Here is a 21,895-nt window from a genome sequence, read left to right as displayed (position 1 = left end):
CAACTCATTAAAGATATGGCAACCCGGTCTCAAGCTATGAGCACTTAAGTTAAATTTGTGTTCTTTTTAAATCAGGATCTAGCTGCAATTTGTGCCCAAACCACTCATATTACCCATTGTTGGTAAAAGTAGTTTTATTTAAATCCAACATGGCGCGCAAAATAGCAGCAATGAAGAATTGAGAAAATTCATTATAATTTAATCGTCAATCAACCATGCAAATTTGACAGAAATGGGGTCGCAGAACTCGAATTTGATGTTTGAAGTAATAAAATAAAAAATACGTTTTTTTTGTTCATGATTCGATTATCCGAAATCTTATACAAACATTCGGATAATCGAGTATGGACTGTGTTTGGGAATGGTCAACTTTTGAGGACTTTGGCAGATTTTTCCAAATGTCAAGTGATTTAACAACTAAAAAAAGATTAAACAACATAAACTTTGTTATTGTAGACCAATGATGGAAAGGGGAAGAGGAAAATACAGAAATAAACAAATTCATAAGGGAAAGCAAAAACAAAGTACAACATTATTTTCTTTATTTTCGCAGTTTTGAAGTTGACATTTTTCTTTCAGTCTATTCCGATACAAATTTCCCATTCTTCATTTCAAAACATTGATATATTTTCAACACACAGTTGTCGCACTGCTCGACAGGAGTTTTTACTTACACGGGTAAAATAGTTTTTGCTCACAAAAAAATATGGTGGTAGTCACTGTACACATTAAGAGTCTTCGAAAAAAGAGTACGATTTTTTTTATATCCTAGTTTATATACGACGTGTGATGAAAGTTCAATTTCCACAAAATGGTTCTTACACATACAGATTGATGAAAGAGTGCCTCTCAATCACGTTCAATAAATTACACATAAGTACGGATCGCGATAGGTGTTTGTTTGTGTGTGTCTTTTTTTCACTAGGAAAAATATAAACTAAACTATTGAATACGAGTTTAAAGTACAACAAAACGAGTTTAAAGGGTAGAGATGGAGATAAAAGTATGAAAACAGATAAGGGACCATCCATAAACTACGTGGACACTTTGTTGGAAATGTATAACCCCCCCTCGAGGACAATTGTCCATACAAAAAAACTTTTTTGTATGGATCGTGGACAATCGCCGTACCGCCCCCCCCCCCGCCTAAAAGTGTCCACGTGGTTTATGGATGGTCCCTAAGTAACACAAATAAAAGCTCACTTAACCTAGGAGTACGGAAAATATTTTTACTTCGATAAAGGAAAACTGTACATTTAGAAATACTTTTTTGTGCAAATACAGTTTTTTTTTGTTTCAAATCTTACATGATAATGGCAACTAAAGAACACGACATTCAGCTGTGGAAAAAGGGTTGTACTTAAATAAGATGCGCTGCTGCCTTAAAAGTAACATTTACAAGTTGCGTCCAAGTTCGACTTTTATTTAGTTTGTGTGATTTTGTGTGATTGTGCGTAGTTTATGTGGTAACATTTAGCAAATTTTGCTACACTCAATATTCGGTGTAAACTAGGTTGTTTATTTATATAGAGGGAAAGAGAGCGTAGGTTTTGATGGGGAAAATAGTTTTTGAGGATTGTTTTTCGAGGAGTTTGATGTAGGCTTTAATTTCCATTGAGATCGATTTACTGTTCGAATTTTTCATATTAGTTTGTGGGGTTTGTACTGGGGTGATAGAAATTTTAGTAGCTGCTTCAATTCAGTGAAATTTTTATTGATTTTTTTTGTGAGTCCACTTCGAATTGAGCGTAAAGGCGGTGAGAAACAAACAAGCAAAGTGATAGATTTGGTCGCACGCAACCGGCAGTGAAATGTTTGATGTATAGGGTTGATGCGCCTATCGATGACCTGAAAAATGTAGTGCGTAGTTTATTCACCATCCTTTGACTTGTAAGCAATCTTGCATGCAATGCTCGTTAGTGCTTGTTTCAATAATTAGATGGCAGCACCAAAACAAAGTGTTTTTATCGTCTGATGTGTATGGAAAAATGACGAAATTTGTAAGTTAGAAGAAGTCACGCTATCTTAGGTACAAAATAGGTCCATCAACCCCTTCATCAATAGGTTTTTCGAGGGGTAGATTTGATCAGTAGTTTTTTTTTCAAATAGGTGTAGAAGCCTTCGTTTGATTTCTTTGTCAGTGTCAATATTTGCTCTGGAGAGATCTCCGGCAGTACGGCTTGTGTGGCAATAGCGTCTAAGCTTTGTGTTTGGGTTTCGATTTCGTTCGTGTGGGAACCAAAAATCTTCGGAAGTCGTGTTTTAAGAGGGGTGCGCGCACACACATTCTGGAACTGGAACACCGAACCTTAGAAATACATGCGTAAAACGTCCTTCAAAAGGCTTAACTCTAGCAGAGATAGTTGAATTGCTCTAGATTTGCTGCGTTTCCGCCCAACGACCGCGGGGGCGTTCTTCACTTATTTTTTGGTAGATGTCGCTTCATGTGCAGCGCCAGGTGGTCACTCCGGGCGAAGCTGCGCTCGCAGACGATGCACTTGAAGGGTTTCGCACCGGTGTGCTTGCGGTAGTGCCTCGTCAGCTCGTCGGACCGCGCGAAACGCCACTCGCACTCGGGCCACTGGCAGGTGTACGGCTTTTCACCTGCGAGGGAGAGAGATAGGGAGAAAGGTCAAATATTAGTTAGGTAAACAAAATGCTGAAGAGCAATTCTCTACCAAAACCGGAATTGGATTTTATTTGTATTTTTTGATTTGGCTCAAACTTTGTGGGGGCCTTCCCTATGACCAAAGAAGCCATTTTGCATCATTAGTTTGTCCATATAAATTTCCATACAAATTTGGCAGCTGTTCATACAAAAATGATACGTATATATTCGAAAATCTGTAACTTTTGAAGGAATTTTTTGATCAATTTGGTGTCTTCGGCAAAGTTGTAGGTATTGTTAAGGACTATTTAGAAAAAAATAGGTACACGGAAAAAAAAATTTCCCGATTTTTTTATTAACTTTTTTTTCACAAAAACTCAAATTCCCAAAATACGTATTTTTTGATTTTCGAGATTTTTTGATATGTTTTAGGGGACAAAAATCCGCAACTTTTGAGCTATAGAGAAACATGGTCAAAAAATCTGCCGCCGAGTTATGATTTTTTGAAAAACTGGTGATTTTTGGAAAAAATCGAAATTTCATACATAAAAATTTTTTGACCTCATTTTTTAATGCAAAATTGAATTTGCAATCGAAAAGTACTTCACAGATTTTTTGATAAAGGGCTCCGTTTTCAAGATATAGCCACCGAAAGTTTGATTTCAGCGAAATATTTGCAATTTTTCAATTTTTAAAAATAGTGACCATGAGTGACCATTTCTAAAAATATTTTTTTTGAAAAGTTCAGAAAATTTGCTATAAAATTGTCTAAGAGACATTGACGATTGGACATCGGGTTGCTGAGATACAGCGGCTTAAAGAAAAAGAAACACGAAAATTGAAGTTTTCTAAGTCCCACCCAAACAGCCCACCATTTTCTAATGACGATATCTCAGCAATTAATGGTCCGATTTTCAATGTTAATACATGAAACATTCGTAAAATTTTCCGATCTTTTCAAAAAAAATATTTTGAAAAAAATTAAATCAATACTAGCATTTTTAATGGGCATAATATTCAAAGTTTGGCCCTTTTAAAATGTTAATCTTGATTTAATTTTTTTCAAAATATTTTTTTCGAAAAGATCGGAAAATTTTACGAATGTTTCATGTATTAACATTGAAAATCGGACCATTAATTGCTGAGATATCGTCATTAGAAAATGGTGGGCTGTTTGGGTGAGACTTAGAAAACTTCAATTTTCGTGTTTCTTTTTCTTTAAGCCGCTGTATCTCAGCAACCCGATGTCCAATCGTCAATGTCTCTTAGACAATTTTATAGCAAATTTTCTGAACTTTTCAAAAAAAATATTTTTAGAAATGGTCACTCATGGTCACTATTTTTAAAAATTGAAAAAACTGCAAATATTTCGCTAAAATCAAACTTTCGGTGGCTATATCTTGAAAACGGAGCCCTTTATCAAAAAATCTGTACTTTTCGATTGCAAATTCAATTTTGCATTAAAAAATGAGGTCAAAAAAATTTTATGTATGAAATTTCGATTTTTCCAAAAATCACCAGTTTTTCAAAAAATCATAACTCGGCGGCAGATTTTTTGACCATGTTTCTCTATAGCTCAAAAGTTGCGGATTTTTGTCCCCTAAAACATATCAAAAAATCTCGAAAATCAAAAAATACGTATTTTGGGAATTTGAGTTTTTGTGAAAAAAAAGTTAATAAAAAAATCGGGAAATTTTTTTTTCCGTGTACCTATTTTTTTCTAAATAGTCCTTAACAATACCTACAACTTTGCCGAAGACACCAAATTGATCAAAAAATTCCTTCAAAAGTTACAGATTTTCGAATATATACGTACCATTTTTGTATGAACAGCTGCCAAATTTGTATGGAAATTTATATGGACAAACTAATGATGCAAAATGGCTTCTTTGGTCATAGGGAAGGCCCCCACAAAGTTTGAGCCAAATCAAAAAATACAAAAAATAAAAATGGTCGAAATCGGCCGGTTTTGTAGAGAATTGCTCTGAAGAGGTCTCAAAGACCTTGGGAGATAGCCGAGTTTCGCTTTGCTACATGGGAATGTACTTTTGCACCGTGAATATTGACCGTGAATATTTGAACCTTGAACAAACGCAAGCAGAACGTTTTGAATCTTGTCAAATTCACACAAAAACAACACAATATTTTTTGCATTTCTTGAAAGCGATTTGTAGATTGACTCACGATGAACAAAATGCTCGTAAAAGATTGCTAAAATGTTCTGTTAATTCGCAGAAATCGACGGAATACAAAGCGTAACGCCTGCGCACTAGCCGAGATTTCACTATACGACATAATATTTTTGCAATCTATTTGAAGCAATTTCTTCGTCTTGTTCCAATCTACAATAAGCTTCAGAAAGATTGCAAAAAATTTAAGTCGTTTTCGAGTAATCGACGAAATACAAAGCGTAACGCCTGCGCACTATGCGAGGTTTAACTGTATTTCAAAACCAAGAAACTTTAACAACAGGTAACGCAGCATACGTAACGAATAACGTTTATTGCTTACACCCATTAATGTCACTTTTAATGAAAAAATAATCTTATGTTATTGTGAATAAAATTCATGTCATCGTGAATATATTTCATGCTTCCATGAATCTTTTTTTTCATGGATGTCATTATATTGATATTGATTAGACCAAGTGTAAAATTTCTATTTAATCTGCAATATTTCTTCACAAATAACACCTTCAAAACAAACAACCAGCCTCAAAATGAGTTTGTTCCCCCCGCTCGGTTCGCAAATGCCCCATCTAGAATTTGATTCACGACCCCTTCGAAGCCAAAGTGGCTGTGGCGCGTTACGTGCCATGAATTCACAAGTTTTTTCTTCTATCCACTGCAGAGTTATTGCGTTGCATCCGTCACATTTGATGCACTCTTGCACCACGTGAGATGATGGCGGCGAGATTTATGGCTTTATTTTAACGATTATGATGGGGCCTCTTAAGGTTGCGAAATGGTCGCGCGCGCTGGAGATGTGTTATGGAAGTGAAATTGGCTTTTTTCTTCAGCTTCTTTTAGTGGCCAGACGAAGGTTGACCCGCGCAGGATTTGAAGGGTTTTATGGGATGCTGCACGGAAGCCGTGGGAATTGATTAGATTGAAGAGTTGTTAGTGGGATGCTGCTGGTCTACGTGGACCGAAACGGTTCAAGAATCATCATCAATATCAATATTTCATCGTTCCAGTTATAAAGTGGTTTGTACTAGGATGCGGGAATTCAGGGGCTTGTTTCGGTGGGCTTACAAATCCCAAATATGAGCTTTATTGAACGTAACAGAAGCTGGCGCTTCGCCTTTGAATTTCAAATAGGATTTGACCCGTAAAAAGATAAATGTCGGCTTTTGAGGCACATTGGCCACTAATACGATTATTTTATACATCACTGGCATGTAGATTAATATTTTGAGCACATGGCCTTCAAATTTTGTTATTTTTTACAATTTCGCATTAGTGGCCAAAGTGCCTCAAAAATATTTTTTACGGGTTAAACCTCATGGGCCGATTTTGTGCATTTTCATGTTTTTTGTATTTTTTAATTGCCTCTAATTTTGGGGGAGGCCATTTCATGTCATTGGATTTGGCAGCGCTTCATACAAAAATTGTACTTAAATATTAGAAAATCTGTATATTTTAAAGTAATTTTCTAAACGATTTGGTGTCTTTGAAGTACGCGGAAAAAATTAAGGTTTTAAAATTAACTTTTTATTTATCAAACTTCAATTTCCCGAAACCTGTATTTTTAAAATTTTGAAATTGTTTGATTTTTTGTTTGATGAAAAACCCAGGGTCATGATTTTTTGAAAATATTATGTTTTTTTTTTAGAAATAGAAATCTTACCCACATTTTTTTGAAATCTAGAATAATATTTCATTAAGATCAAATATTCAATATCATGCCAAAAATTTCAAAAAATTTCGAAAAGCTCAAAAAATTTCAAAGATGTTTAGTTTTAAAGGAAATTTGCTGAACTTTTCGCAACAAATATTTTCAGAAATGGTCACTCTCGGACATTTTTCTTTAAAAATAACAAGCCTTACCCGACAAACTTCGTTCTGCCTTGATTTAACGTAATTTTTCCCATATAATCTGCAGATTTTCCGGAATCGGTTCCAGAGTGGCCAAAGTTGTAATTTTTTGGCGTAAGAACCTTCCTTGAACTTATACGAACCCAACGCTACAAAGATCTTCTCGATCCGACGCTCCGTATTGAACTGATTCGCGTTCGAACAAAACCTTCGAAATTTTTTATATATATAGATAGATATCTGCAAATCTGTAGTTTAAATAATTGCCCACATCTTGGAAACGGTGCACTTTATCATAATTTCTGTTTTCTGATCGATCTGGTGTCTTCGGCAAAGTTGTAGTTTATGATTAGGAATTTTCAGAAATTAAAAGTACACGAGAAAAAATCACATTTAATTATTTAATTTTTATGACTAATAGGTTAATTCCGAAAATTCGCATATTTTTATTTTTTGAAATTTTGATATGTTTTTGATATGAGACATCTTTTGAGTTTCAGTTCGTGATGATGCAAAATCTGGTTAATGAGATATGAGTTTTTTTTTTTGGAAAATATCGAAAATCTGGATAAAAAAAATTAAAACATGTTTTTAAAGCATTATTTGCAATCGGTAGTACCTTACATTTTTTTCAAAATAAACGACTGTTTTCAAGTTTTTTCATATTCAACAATGGCACAATGCATCAATTTCTATACAAGTTATTGATTTTTTTCTCTGTGCCGATTAAGGTATACATTTTCATTATTTTTAGGTTTTTTAATTGAAAAAATGATTCTTACAAAACGCACTTCTATTTAAACATTTTTTTGAAAATGTGAAAAGAGCCTGACAATATTCTCTCTGGAACTTTGAAAATCTGCCTAATTGTTTCTGAAATACCATTGAAAATGAATTACTCTAAGTTTCACCTAAACAGCCTGTAATTTTCAACTGACGATATTTTTTAAACGATTTGTCCGAAAATATTAAATCAGTAAAATTATCTATTTTTAGACTTTTTTTTTTAAGTTATGCTTGATTTACATTTTTTTTTTATTGAATGGATCAGACAATTTCACAAAAGTTTAAATTTTTAGCATTGGAAATCGGACCAATACTTTCCGAGATATCGATTCGAATTTTTTGTGAGGCATTTTTTGTCCAAATTTACGTTATTTTCCAAAAAAAACATTATTTTTCAAAAATTCATTGCTCCTAAACAAGATTTTGCACCATCACGCATTATGGTTAATAAAATGTCTTTTTAGTACCCTAAAATATGTATAAAAAATCGAAAATTACTTAACTGCTTTTTTTGGAATTTAACTTTCACTGGTAAAAAGTTAAATATAAACATCGGAATTTTATATTTTCTGTACCTATTTCTTCCGAAAAGTCCTAATAATAACCTACAACTTTGCCGAAGATACCAAATCGATCAGATAATCCCTTCTAGAGATAATTGTATGGAGACTTGAATATACAAAATTAATGTTATAAAATGACTTTTTTGACATAGGGAAAAGGGGGAAATAGGGAAAAATTAAAATTTGAAAATCGCGAAATTGTATGAATACTTGTATGGGTGAACCAATGACACAAAATGACTTTTTTGGTCATAGGAAAGGAATTGCTCTGGTTTTTTTCTTGTAAATCTTACATAAAATTTAATATAATAATATGATTTATTTTCTAATGTCTAGGATTTTAACTCGTCATCCCGAGAACTCAATGGGTCTAAAATTAACGTGATTAATTAACGCCCTTGGATTAGCTCCGTTTCCTTCACTGGCACCATCTCCGAGCAAACATTTTTCTCCAGTTGCATCAACACCAATATGTTTCAACAGCTCAAACGAAATGCCCCCTGGATATATGAGCTTTGCGCGATGGCATTTCCTATATAAGCAAATTCTAGTCCTCTCGCGGCTTAACCTTTTCGCGTATGCAAAATCGGTGCGACGATCCGCTCAGCGCGCAGAGGTCCGGCGAGTGATCGAAGCAGGGCGATACGGAAAGTCCCAACATTTAATTTTTCTCATGAACTCAATTTTCTCACACGATCCCTGTCACGGTCGCAGCTGCAAACAGGGCTTTTTATAGAGTCGTCGCCGCCGTACCCCCTCGCGCTTTTTTCCAGCGAATTTTTCAACGCTGCGGAACTGATAACATCAGCAAATATAATAACTTTTTGAAACATATTATTAATCAAATTGAGCAAACACCTCGCGAGCGCGCGCCCGAACGATCCCTTTCCTGCTGCTCTTTCTGCTTTTGAGCTCGGCGAATCCGAGCGCAAGGAAATGGCCGCGGAGCGCGATAATCGCGATCATAATTATTATTCAATTATCGATCCACGTTTCTCGGTCTGTTTTACGGCTTCATTCTTGTTTTAGCGATGTTTTGCTTGCTTGAGCAGTGTAGAAGTTGAGCAAAGTCAGTGATGCGAAATTTGCATTTGCTCGTGAGCCACTTAAAAGGGAGCAGGTTTTTTTTTGCGAATTCGCAACAAGTGCTCTCGAATGAGAGCAGCAATTAGATGAAACTATTGGCACTACGCCCCCCGGGGCATGGCCTTCCTCTAACGTGGGATTTCTGCTCCAGCGCCTCTGACGAGACAGGAGAAACCGGGACCGACGTTTTACTTCACCATCCGATAGAAGCTCAGTGGATAAGGCGGGAATCGAACCCGCGTCTCATAGCATCATCGGGATCGGCAGCCGAAGCCGCTACCCCTGCGCCACGAGACCCACAGCAATTAGATGCCGAGCTCGATTTGAGTGCTCCTTTTTTGTAGTAAGCTCCCATTGCACGCTGAGCCAAGCTCTAAACGAATGCTCCTAATGAGTATGCTCGCGAGCAAAGAAGCAGGAGCAGTCGGTGCTCGCGGAAATAGATGAAGAGCACATTGACAGTGTTACAAAACTCAAATCGAAAAGAGCTGCAGTGCTCATTATGGGCATAATCGGCTCGTGTGCACTCTCCACGTGAAACTAAGCTCTCTCGAGAGCTTTTACTGGCGACTGAGTTTCAAAACTCAAATCGGAAAAAGCTCCAAATTGCTCGCAATGAGTACCAGTGCGCTATCGCGCTCATCACGAGCAAGATCCGCTCTTTGCGGCACGCACTTTCAAATCACGCTGTCACTTTTGTTTACATCTCAGTCAAGAGTGTGGCGCGACGTGATTGAAATGAGTAAAATATCTCTCGAAAATCTTTCCGCCCAGTCGGAATACCGCACAGTCAAGTGTCGGCAGGTGAGAAAAGAACTTTTTCTTCTCTTGAGTGATTATCGCTCATTAGTATCAAAAGTGCAGGCCCGGCCTGAAGCAATGCGCGTTTCGAATAGCTCGAGGTGAGGCAAAGCTGCAAATCCTCAGCCCAGGTGCTAGAAGTAGTGTTTTCGAAGCTGCGAGCAAGTCATTCCCGCGGCACGACCGGCCGATTAAGTTAATCGCGTTGAGTTAAGTGGTAAATACCTGGTGGTGGTGAGCACGGGCGACTCGCGGAGGCTGGTTGGCAGATGATATGATGCCGAGCGGCTTACAAATATGCTTTATTAGAGTGATCGTTCAATAAATCGTTGACGGAGAGTGATGGAACTGTTGGCAAATATTTACCTCGCGCAAATTGATGTACGTTCTCATAAGACAGAGGCTCGGTGCTTAAGCATTAGGCAGTGTTATATGAGATCTCGAAGGCATGTTTTATAAACGAATCGGGTTGAGATTATTCGCAAATGTCAATGACAATGTGACACCCCTCGAGATCGGTTACATTGTTGGCACAGACTAATTATTTTAATTATATGTCAAGTTGATACAAGTTAACCAGAATCAAGTGATGTTAACTTTTTCATGCACTGCAAGCATGAATAATACATTTTAATCAATTTTGTATTTGGCTTGGACTACTCGAGTTTTCGTCCAATCGAGCCCATTTCAACAGGGTTGGAAGGATGCGTGGACATACCGACCAACAGACGTAAATAATTTAGTAACTTTATTAAAAAAAATAACTTATAATAATCGTACCCAAAATCTCGATAAATTTCTAGGCAATTTGACAACATTCTAAAAACTCATTCTTAGAAAATAAGATTTTTGGTATCATGATACATCAAAGTTGCTTTAAAAAGTTCCAGTAATAGAGGAGAAAAGCAACTCGCGACACAATTTTGAGGCTAGGAATTTTGACAGGTATGATTTTCATAAAATATTCGCCTCCTTTTCTCTCCCCCAGAAAACTGCGGACAATGTAGCTGTCAAACTAGGCCAAAATGTTAAAGTCACTCACAAAATGAACTCTTCGTTGTAGTAAACAAATCCATTTTTTTTTATTCGTGCAGCCATCTTGAAGATGGGAACTGCAAATGTCGTCAAACGACCAACCACTGCAAATTTCCAAACCAGACTGAAGAACTGGCCCCGATCATTCCAGGATCATTTCAAGAGCGTACACACACATACGGTTCTCTCGTTTTTTTATTTGTTTTTAGAGCGTAACCGACCCGACGCTCATCACTTGCGCCCGCCGTGCATACATCGCAGCAATCGATGACTTCGTTCGTTGTCTTCGTTGTCGCTCTCTCTCTCTTTTCATAGCCAGCGCTTCGCGTTGCGCAGACAGACAAGCTCAACCTGGTCGACGCACACACACTAGGACGGTCACTCACGAGGTTGTCCTCGTTTTGTGTGCGTCGTCGTTGCATCTCACAATCAAATTTCGACTCCAACATTTTAAATGGCCAAATATAATTTGTATCACTCATTTGCCGAAGAATAATTCAATTGCAGATGTAATTTTGCATAATATTGCCTATCCTCGTCTCATTCTCTACATTCGTGATTTGAGTTCATTTCTTACGTCACGATTTTCTCCTCTATAAAGGAGAAAAGATCGGAACTTAACCTCAAAGGCAAACAACCGAATGAACTTTTTTGACAGGTGTCAGTTCCGGGACTTAGCAATTAAAATTATAATTTTGTTCCGGTTGTTTCGTTTCGCATGGACACAAACACGACCAGGAACACGGGGCAAGGACACGGCCACGGGAATGGCCAGGAACAGACACCTACACGGCCAGAGACACGAAAACGGCCAGAAGCACGGGCACGAACACGGGCAAGAGTCCGGACAAGGACACGGCCTAGAGCACGGCCACGGGATCGACCAGGAACAGGTAACTACGTGGTCAGGTGCACGTACACGAACAGCTCGGACAAGCACACGGGCACTAATACGGAAAAAAACTCCGGTTATGACGTTTCGCGTAATCGAAAGCAAATTCAAATTCAAAAAAATGCTAAGTCCCGATTTGACACCTGTCAAACCATTGACATCTACTCTATAAGAGGAGAAAAGCAACCCGCGACAAAATTTTGAGGCTAGGAATTTTGACAGGTATGATTTTCATAAAGTATTCGCCTCCTTTTCTCTCCCACAGAAAACTGGGGACAATGTAGCTGTCAAACAATGCCAAACTGTTAAAGTCACTCACAAAATGAACTTTGAGTGATTTGAGTTCATTTCTGACGTCACGCTTTTCTCCTCTATTGTTGATGAACTTGTGTTCAGAAAAATAACCTCAAAAGCGTATTTTCCCACAATTTCAAATGAATCACCCCTGCAAAACCCTGGCAGAACTTCCGGTTGTTCCCAGCACTGTGTTGCACCTTGAACTTTGCCAATTGTCGAAGACTTCAAATGACACCAGAGTGCGGTGTAAATGGCTCACGACAGCCCAGAAATTAGACGCCACGCGCCACATCGATCGGCCGTACACTTCAGCTCCACAACATAATAACTGACCCGACCTTTTGTGTGGTTGGTTACTTGTTGTGGCCGTTCTACGGGCTTCCCTCGAGGCCTCAGCCAGCTGTCCGCAATGATTTATGAAGTATGGCCGCAACTTCATATTCCGCTAATTTCTAGAGCACACTTTTTGTACGGTTTTTGGTGCGGTGGTTGTCTGTTGTCCCAACAGTTTATTTAGTCATTTTGAACGATCGTACGTTATTGTTGGAATTCGTTCTAATGGGGTTCTAATGGGGTTTGAAGAATTCACTTCTCATTGATAAAATGGTACAAAATGTCGTGCAACCAAATCCAACAACCCCATTCATCAATAAGGTCCCAGCTAAAGGGACCTTGCCTTAAGGGGGAGTTGAACTCGCCGCTCCGGTGTTGACGTCTAACCTCGTGACGTGACAAAAAAAAAACTCCATCCGCGTATGAACAAAGTGTAATTTATTTCCTAATTCAACCGCACCGAAATGGTTTGTAAATGGCGCCGCCGCCACAGAACAGATTGGACAGTTCGATGTCAATGGCACTCGGGATTCCGGTCCACGGCGGTGGCGGCGATCCGATCATTATGGATTGACTGGCGACGTGTGCCGAGGCCGAGGATCGGATTCAATTGAATTAGATCGGCGCGGTTTCATCACTCGCGCGCTTTTCAATTAATCATTTATTACAACAGAAATTGGAAAGCCACCTGGGTGGCTTGATGTGGCGGTGGCTTCCAGAGTGGTTCAAGGTGACCTGCAGGGTGGACTTAAGTGTTATTTTTTCCAATATCGAACTAGTTGAAAACTTGTCTACAACTATCTTACTGTAAATCTTTGGATAGATACCAGACTTAACTTTGATGGTTTTTAAGATATTGAAGATTTGGCAACCCTGCTATAAGATATCAATGCTTTACTTTTTAGAGGTAAATTTGTTAATTTTGATTTGGAAGACAGTTAAGAATATTTTCTAGCGCTGACCACCCTGCCCACAGGTTCCACCAGTGCCAAAGTGATCGATACAATGTCAAAGCCTGATCCCCGCTCAGAATCAATGGCAAACGTTTAAACAGAACCGCGTTTCTTGTACCATCGTCATCATCAACGAAATTAATAACAATCTAAGCCCAGGTGTGCTGCTGGAGAGGCCTCATCATCCGACCAAAGACAGGTAAATGGTGCCCCGTTGGACACTGCACCAGACCCCCTTGCAGTGGCCCAGGGATCTTGTCATCGATCAGAGCCGCTGAGCGCATGTTGACCATGGAATCTGGGGCGCATAGTTGGTTGCGCTCCTCTTCGCGCACGTCTTGCTACCGACGCTGGGCCGAGAACAGCGCACTGCGCGTTGCGAGTGTTTGACTCATGGGGTGAACCTTATTGCGAACAGCAATACTGGTTAGGTAGATAAATTCTCTGAAAATTCATTCATTTCTTTTTATTTTTAAATATAACTTAAATTTAGATAACACTCATTATGTTAACCATTTTATTAGAATGAATGATTCGATCAACTCATTTTTAAAATCACGATGAAAAATGTTAAATTTTGGAAGGTTGAGTATTTTACCTCAAATATCATGTAAAAATATGAAATTGAACAATCACTGATGCAAATTTTACTAGATATAAATTTACACCTATTTTCCTTTCTTACAAAAGAAAGGTTCATGGTATGCTTTTGGAAAACGCTTTACTCAGAAATCTCTAAAAGATCGTCCAGAAAAATATCTATTACTAATTTGATGGTTTTGATGCGCTCTTTCGATTAAATTTCGCCCCGAAACCCGGAACTCAATGCCTCTTTTTCTGAAATACTTGTGCGATGTCTGTATCCACTGTTAAAAATTTGTGTCTTCCATCATTAGAAACCTGCTCGTAAAACCCACAATTTTTATATTTCAGATTTTTAGTCGTGGGGTCGAAGACGAGCATTCTATTTTTCGATTCACAATTTTGGATCAGTAAATGTGGTCAAAGGTATTTTTTGGCTCTGCTGTTTATTCGACCGTATCAGTATTTTTTCAGGTTAGGTTTGGCTTTCGGTCTGTTTGGGGAATCAAAACACTTCTCTTCATCCGACGTTTCGACGGTATTTTTGGACTTTTTTTTACAGATAACACTTTCAAATTAAAAGAATTCAATTTCAAACAAAATGCCATTCGAAAACATGCGCTATAAACTGCTTCAACCCAAAATTTGAAGCTCTTCCAAAATTTATTTCCATAGATTTAGCTATATTAGTGTTTTTCGTTTTATTTTTACCCAATTTTTGCCTATTATTTTTTTTGGTTTTATACAGAATCATATACTGAACATCAAATTCAAAGTCATGATATATCGACAAAGTGCAATATCGATACATATTTTTTAAATTTAATCATATACTAACATTGAAGACTGAATACCGTTTTTTCCGAACCGTGAATCCAATATGTTTTTCTTCGAGATTTAGCCTAAAAAGATTCGAAGCTTTATGTCACATTCTCACTGGGTGTTATCCATTATGTTTCTGAAAAAATAATTGCACCAATATTTTTGTCGGAGTGTTATCATTTTGGAAGAAAGGCTCTATTTCACCTTTTGGTGATATTAAATCGGGTTTTAAATACAAATCTTTCATGGATAATTTAAAGCAAAACATGTGTAATTTTACATCAGGAACTGACCATCCTCTATCACACTTTAAAAATATCAGTATTATTGTTCAATTAATAAACTTAAATCGATATTCAATATTTCTTTTTTTTATTTAAAAGAAAACATTAACATTAATCTTCAGATTTTAGTTGCTCAAAAACAGTAGTTTTCCTGTTAACGATATATTAGCAAATATCTCTCAAAGTATAACAACAAAATTTAACAGTAACCCTTGTCAGTTACATGATCTCAAAGTATGGAATGTATGAAGTTTTCTTTTATTATTATATATTAGTCGTTGACCGATCCTCGGTCCTAGCCTGGTCACAGCACCTAAAAGGACCTAATAAAAATAAGTTAAGAATAAAAATAAAACAAAATTTAACAGAAAATTTCAAAGTTTCCTTGAAAATGTCTAACAAAATCTAGTCTTTTTTCACAAATTTTTAAGTTTTGAAGTTTTGAGTTTGCTTAATAATGAAAAAATAAGCGTTGGAAATCATGTTTTGTGTAATTGATTTAATTTATCAAATTAACAACTTTTTAAAAAGGATTATTAAAAAAGGTGCAGGTGGTTATGTTCTACATGACCAATATGACAAAGAACTTTGTACAAAACTCAAAAAATCATGCTATTTTTATTTATATTTTTTTATTCTTTGCCAATTTATTTAATCCTGAGTAATTAATTCTAATTAAATATTTGCATTCAATGGCACCCCTGTGGATATAAATTGCCCATATTGCCCCAAGTCGAATGGCTCGATAAACGTCCCCCCGGTAGAACCTTCCCTCAGGGCCATGGCTACTCCGGGTGTGGCCAATCCTGTAAAAATGGCCATTTTCACTACCAGTATAAAAAACCATGAATTTTGATACCCATATTGCCCCAAGTCGAATGGTTCGATAAATGTCCCCCCGGTAGAACCTTCTCCAAGGCACTGGCCACTCCGGGTGTGGCCAATCCTGTCAAAATGGCAATTTTCACTACCACACCCAAAGTTAAAGAACGAGGGGATAGTCCTAACGAAAAGAAGCGTGAGGAAAGTGCTATTTTGCGAGAGTATAGTCCTCTCGCGTGTTCATTCGCTCATTGGAATAGTTCATCCTACTGAATGGCTTATATGGACAAATGACCACCATTCAGTCACCGAACCATGGTGGCCCATACGGCAAAGGCACGGATCAATATGCCGAAGGTCTTGGGTTCGAGTCTCGGTACCGGTTCGTTTTTTTATGGATGAACTTTTTTTGAAGATGAACCCATGAGTAAAGTACTCTCGGTAATTTCGGGATTTATCCTCTCAGTCCGCACACAGTAACATTTTACTACCGAATCGTGCTCTTTATACTCTCGAATGCCGATGTCCAGTTCTGGGTGCAGTATCAAAAACCATGAATTTTAATATCCATATTGCCCCAAGTCGAATGGTTCGATAAATGTACCCCCGGTAGAACCTTCTTCAGGACACTGGCCACTCCGGGTGTGGCCAATCCTGTCAAAATGGCCATTTTCACTACCAGTATCAAAAACCATGCATTTTGTTACCCATATTGCCCCAAGTCGAATGGTTCGATAAATGTCCCCCCGGTAGAACCTTCCCGCAGGGCCATGGCCACTCCGGGTGTGGCCAATCCTGTCAAGATGACCATTTTCACTACCAGTATAAAAAACCATGAATTTTGATACCCATATTGCCCCAAGTCGAAAGGTTTGATAAATGTCCCCCCGGTAGAACCTTCCCTCAGGGCCATGGCCACTCCGGGTGTGGCCAACCTGTCAAAATGGCCATTTTCACTACCAGTATCAAAAACCATGAATTTTGATACCCATATTGCCCCAAGTCGAATGGTTCGATAAATGTCCCCCCGGTAGAACCTTCCCGCAGGGCCATGGCCACTCCGGGTGTGGCCAATCCTGTCAAAATGGCCATTTTCATTATCAGTATAAAAAACCATGAATTTTGATATCCATATTGCCCCAAGTCGAATGGTTCGATAAATGTCCCCCCGGTAGAACCTTCCCTCAGGGCCATGGCCACTCCGGGTGTGGCCAATATCCTACCAGTTTGGTCCCAACCCAATTGCCTTAAATCATTCTGGTTTTCGAGTGACCGATCTAACAATCTTCGTTAAAACAGAATTCCTCCCAAGTTGGTGCACAACCTGTGTCTTTCAATGTGTGCATGTGTGTGTGAGCAATAAAATTACCACCGTCGATCCGTCTCTGACGGATTTTCGAATAAAACTAAAATTGTTCAGAGGTTATCTGTTACTTATATAGTTCGCATGAAATGTGGCAACAATGGTGCAGCATTCTCGCGTGACAGTTCCAAGAAAGCAGGAGACGTGGCAAAATTTGCACCATGTTGCCACATTTTATGCTAACTATATAAGCTAACAGATAGCCTCTGAACAATTTTAGTTTTATTCGAAAATCCGTCAGAGACGGATCGACGGTGGTAATTTTATTGCTCACACACACATGCACACATTGAAAGACACAGGTTGTGCACCAACTTGGGAGGAATTCTGTTCTAACGAAGATTGTTAGATCGGTCACTCGAAAACCAGAATGATTTAAGGAAACGGGGTTGGGACCAAACTGGTAGGATATTGGCCACACCCGGAGTGGCCATGGCCCTGAGGGAAGGTTCTACCGGGGGGACATTTATCGAACCATTCGACTTGGGGCAATATGGGTATCAAAATTCATGGTTTTTGATACTGGTAGTGAAAATGGCCATTTTGACAGGATTGGCCACACCCGGAGTGGCCATGGCCCTGAGGGAAGGTTCTACCGGGGGGACATTTATCGAACCATTCGACTTGGGGCAATATGGGTATCAAAATTCATGGTTTTTGATACTGGTAGTGAAAAAGGCAATTTTGACAGGATTGGCCACACCCGGAGTGGCCATGGCCCTGAGGGAAGGTTCTACCGGGGGGACATTTATCGAACCATTCGACTTGGGGCAATATGGGTATCAAAATTCATGGTTTTTGATACTGGTAGTGCAAATGGCCATTTTGACAGGATTGGCCACACCCGGAGTGGCCATGGCCCTGAGGGAAGGTTCTACCGGGGGGACATTTATCGAACCATTCGACTTGGGGCAATATGGGTATCAAAATTCATGGTTTTTGATACTGGTAGTGAAAATGGCAATTTTGACAGGATTGGCCACACCCGGAGTGGCCATGGCCCTGAGGGAAGGTTCTACCGGGGGGATATTTATCGAACCATTCGACTTGGGGCAATATGGGTATCAAAATTCATGGTTTTTGATACTGGTAGTGAAAATGGCAATTTTGACAGGATTGGCCACACCCGGAGTGGCCATGGCCCTGAGGGAAGGTTCTACCGGGGGGACATTTATCGAACCATTCGACTTGGGGCAATATGGGTACCAAAATTCATGGTTTTCGATACTGGTAATAAAAATTACGGGAAGGTTTTCCCGGGAGGGTTCTGTTGGATGACGTTGTTGGGCTTTGAAGTATTGGGCAAAGTTGTAGAGGAGAAAATTTCATGAAAGTTTGTCAAAGGTGCCAAATTTGTAGCTCTTAATCTACTCGAAATATACGCCATTTTTGCAAAAATGGTAAAAAAGCACTTTTTTGGTGATAACTTAAAATGTTAGCATTTTAGCGGCCTACTATGTTCTGAAGAGTTGTTTATGACATAAAATTACCCATCTTTGCCGAAGACAGCAAAATGTTTTGAGCCTTTATTGAGGAGTTTAAAAAAAATTTATGTGATTTTGAGCCTATTTTCAAGTTGCAATGTTTTCAAATGGCGCATTTTGGCGCATAATCGAACAATGCACCTGAAAGTACACACTTTCAACTACATTTTCTGAAAATATTTTCGTGTTTATTTGTGTCTATTTGCAGATATCTCAATTTGAATTCGTCAGATTTTTAATAATTTTATTTATGAATGTTATTGGAAATCATAATGAATACAAGGTGAAAATCGGTAAATTGAAGGGTTAATTGATAGATTTTTATGGAAATTACATCGTCTATGAAAAATTACGACAACTTTTCCAGAGTGACCTAATATAACAGGAAATACTTAATTCTAAATACGGACAATCATTTAAAATTTTCACTTACATTATTTTTGAGAAAACATGTTTTTATTCATAATTTTAAAATATATATCATAATTTTAAGCATGAACAATGTATTTTCCATAAAAAACGATCAATTTACCGATTATTACCACGTTTCAATAAGATTCCGCTTAAAAATTATAATTAAATTGATTAAAAACCGTCAAATTCAAATTGAGATATCTAAAAATAGACACCGATAGACATGGAGATATATTCAGAAAATCTAGTTGAAAGTGTGTACTTTCATGTGCATTGTTCGGTTTTGCGCCAAAATGCGCCATTTTGAAAACATTACAACTTGAAAATAGTTTCAAAATAACTTAAAAATGGTTATAAGTAAAAGTAAAAGTTCCTGAGGGGAACACCCTTGAAGAGTATCGGGGCCAGCAATTACAAAGCGGATTCTGTGGCAGTTTCAAAAATGGTTATAACTCCTCAATAAAGGCTCAACACATTTTGCTGTCTTCGGCAAAGATGGGTAATTTTATGTCATAAACAACTCTTCAGAACATAGTAGGCCGCTAAAATGCTAACATTTTAAGTTATCACCAAAAAAGTGCTTTTTAACCATTGTTGCAAAAATGGCGTATATCTCGAGTAGATTAAGAGCTACAAATTTGGCGCCTTTGACAAACTTTCATGAAATTTTCTCCCCTACAACTTTTCCCAATACACCAAAGCCCTACAACGTCATCCAACAGAACACTCCCGGGAAAACCTTCCCGTAATTTTTATTACCAGTATCGAAAACCATGAATTTTGATACCCATATTGCCCCAAGTCGTATGGTTCGATAAATGTCCCCCCGGTAGAACCTTCTTCATGGCACTGGCAACTCCGGGTGTGGGCAATCCTGTCAAAATGGCAATTTTCATTACCTGCATCAAAAACTATGCATTTGTATACCCATATTGCCCCAATTTATATGGTTCCGTAAATGTCCTCCCGGAAGAACATTCCCCATGACACTGGCCACTCCGGGTGTGGCCAATCCTGTCAAAATGGCCATTTTCACTACCAGTATCAAAAACCATGAATTTTGATACCCATATTGCCCCAAGTCGAATGGTTCGATAAATGTCCCCCCGGTAGAACCTTCCCTCAGGGCTATGGCCACTCCGGGTGTGGCCAATCCTGTCAAAATGTCCATTTTCACTACCAGTATCAAAAACCATGAATTTTGATACCCATATTGCCCCAAGTCGAATGGTTCGATAAATGTCCCCCCGGTAGAACCTTCCCGCAGGGCCATGGCCACTCCGGGTGTGGCCAATCCTGTCAAAATGGCCATTTTCACTACCAGTATCAAAAACCATGAATTTTGATACCCATATTGCCCCAAGTCGAATGGTTCGATAAATGTCCCCCCGGTAGAACCTTCCCTCAGGGCCATGGCCACTCCGGGTGTGGCCAATCCTGTCAAAATGGCCATTTTCACTACCAGTATCAAAAACCATGAATTTTGATACCCATATTGCCCCAAGTCGAATGGTTCGATAAATGACCCCCCGGTAGAACCTTCCCTCAGGGCCATGGCCACTCCGGGTGTGGCCAATCCTGTCAAAATGGCCATTTTCACTACCAGTATCAAAAATCATGAATTTTGATACCCATATTGCCCCAAGTCGAATGGTTCGATAAATGTCCCCCCGGTAGAACCTTCCCTCAGGGCCATGGCCACTCCGGGTGTGGCCAATCCTGTCAAAATGGCCATATTCACTACCAGTATCAAAAACCATGAATTTTGATACCCATATTGCCCCAAGTCAAATGGTTCGATAATTGTCCCCCCGGTAGAACCTTCCCTCAGGGCCATGGCCACTCCGGGTGTGGCCAATCCTGTCAAAATTGCCATTTTCACTACCAGTATCAAAAATCATGAATTTTGATACCCATATTGCCCCAAGTCGAATGGTTCGATAAATGTCCCCCCGGTAGAACCTTCCCTCAGGGCCATGGCCACTCCGGGTGTGGCCAATCCTGTCAAAATTGCCATTTTCACTACCAGTATCAAAAACCATGAATTTTGATACCCATATTGCCCCAAGTCAAATGGTTCGATAATTGTCCCCCCGGTAGAACCTTCCCTCAGGGCCATGGCCACTCCGGGTGTGGCCAATCCTGTCAAAATGGCCATTTTCACTACCAGTATCAAAAATCATGAATTTTGATACCCATATTGCCCCAAGTCGAATGGTTCGATAAATGTCCCCCCGGTAGAACCTTCCCTCAGGGCCATGGCCACTCCGGGTGTGGCCAATCCTGTCAAAATGGCCATTTTCACTACCAGTATCAAAAACCATGAATTTTGATACCCATATTGCCCCAAGTCGAATGGTTCGATAAATGTCCCCCCGGTAGAACCTTCCCTCAGGGCCATGGCCACTCCGGGTGTGGCCAATCCTGTCAAAATGGCCATTTTCACTACCAGTATCAAAAACCATGAATTTTCATACCCATATTGCCCCAAGTCGAATGGTTCGATAAATGTCCCCCCGGTAGAACCTTCCCTCAGGGCCATGGCCACTCCGGGTGTGGCCAATATCCTACCAGTTTGGTCCCAACCCCGTTTCCTTAAATCATTCTGGTTTTCGAGTGACCGATCTAACAATCTTCGTTAGAACAGAATTCCTCCCAAGTTGGTGCACAACCTGTGTCTTTCAATGTGTGCATGTGTGTGTGAGCAATAAAATTACCACCGTCGATCCGTCT

General features: G+C 39.0%; 1 protein-coding gene across 1 annotated transcript in view; it reads right to left on the bottom strand.

The window, feature by feature from the left end:
- Nucleotides 1-1,128: 1,128 nt before the first annotated feature.
- Nucleotides 1,129-21,895, bottom strand: part of LOC120419526 (dendritic arbor reduction protein 1-like) — a 200,997-nt gene continuing 180,230 nt past the window's right edge. The window contains exon 6 of the mRNA XM_039582238.2: nucleotides 1,129-2,604. Within this exon, the coding sequence (XP_039438172.1) occupies nucleotides 2,417-2,604 (188 nt within the window). The 3' untranslated portion in view covers nucleotides 1,129-2,416. The remainder of the gene's footprint in view (nucleotides 2,605-21,895) is intronic.

This window comes from Culex pipiens, chromosome 3 (genome assembly GCF_016801865.2).
Source record: "Culex pipiens pallens isolate TS chromosome 3, TS_CPP_V2, whole genome shotgun sequence".
Classification (NCBI taxonomy): Eukaryota; Metazoa; Arthropoda; class Insecta; order Diptera; family Culicidae; genus Culex; species Culex pipiens.
The sequence above is the reverse complement of the archived record's forward strand: the minus strand, read 5'-3'. Positions and strand labels throughout refer to the sequence as shown.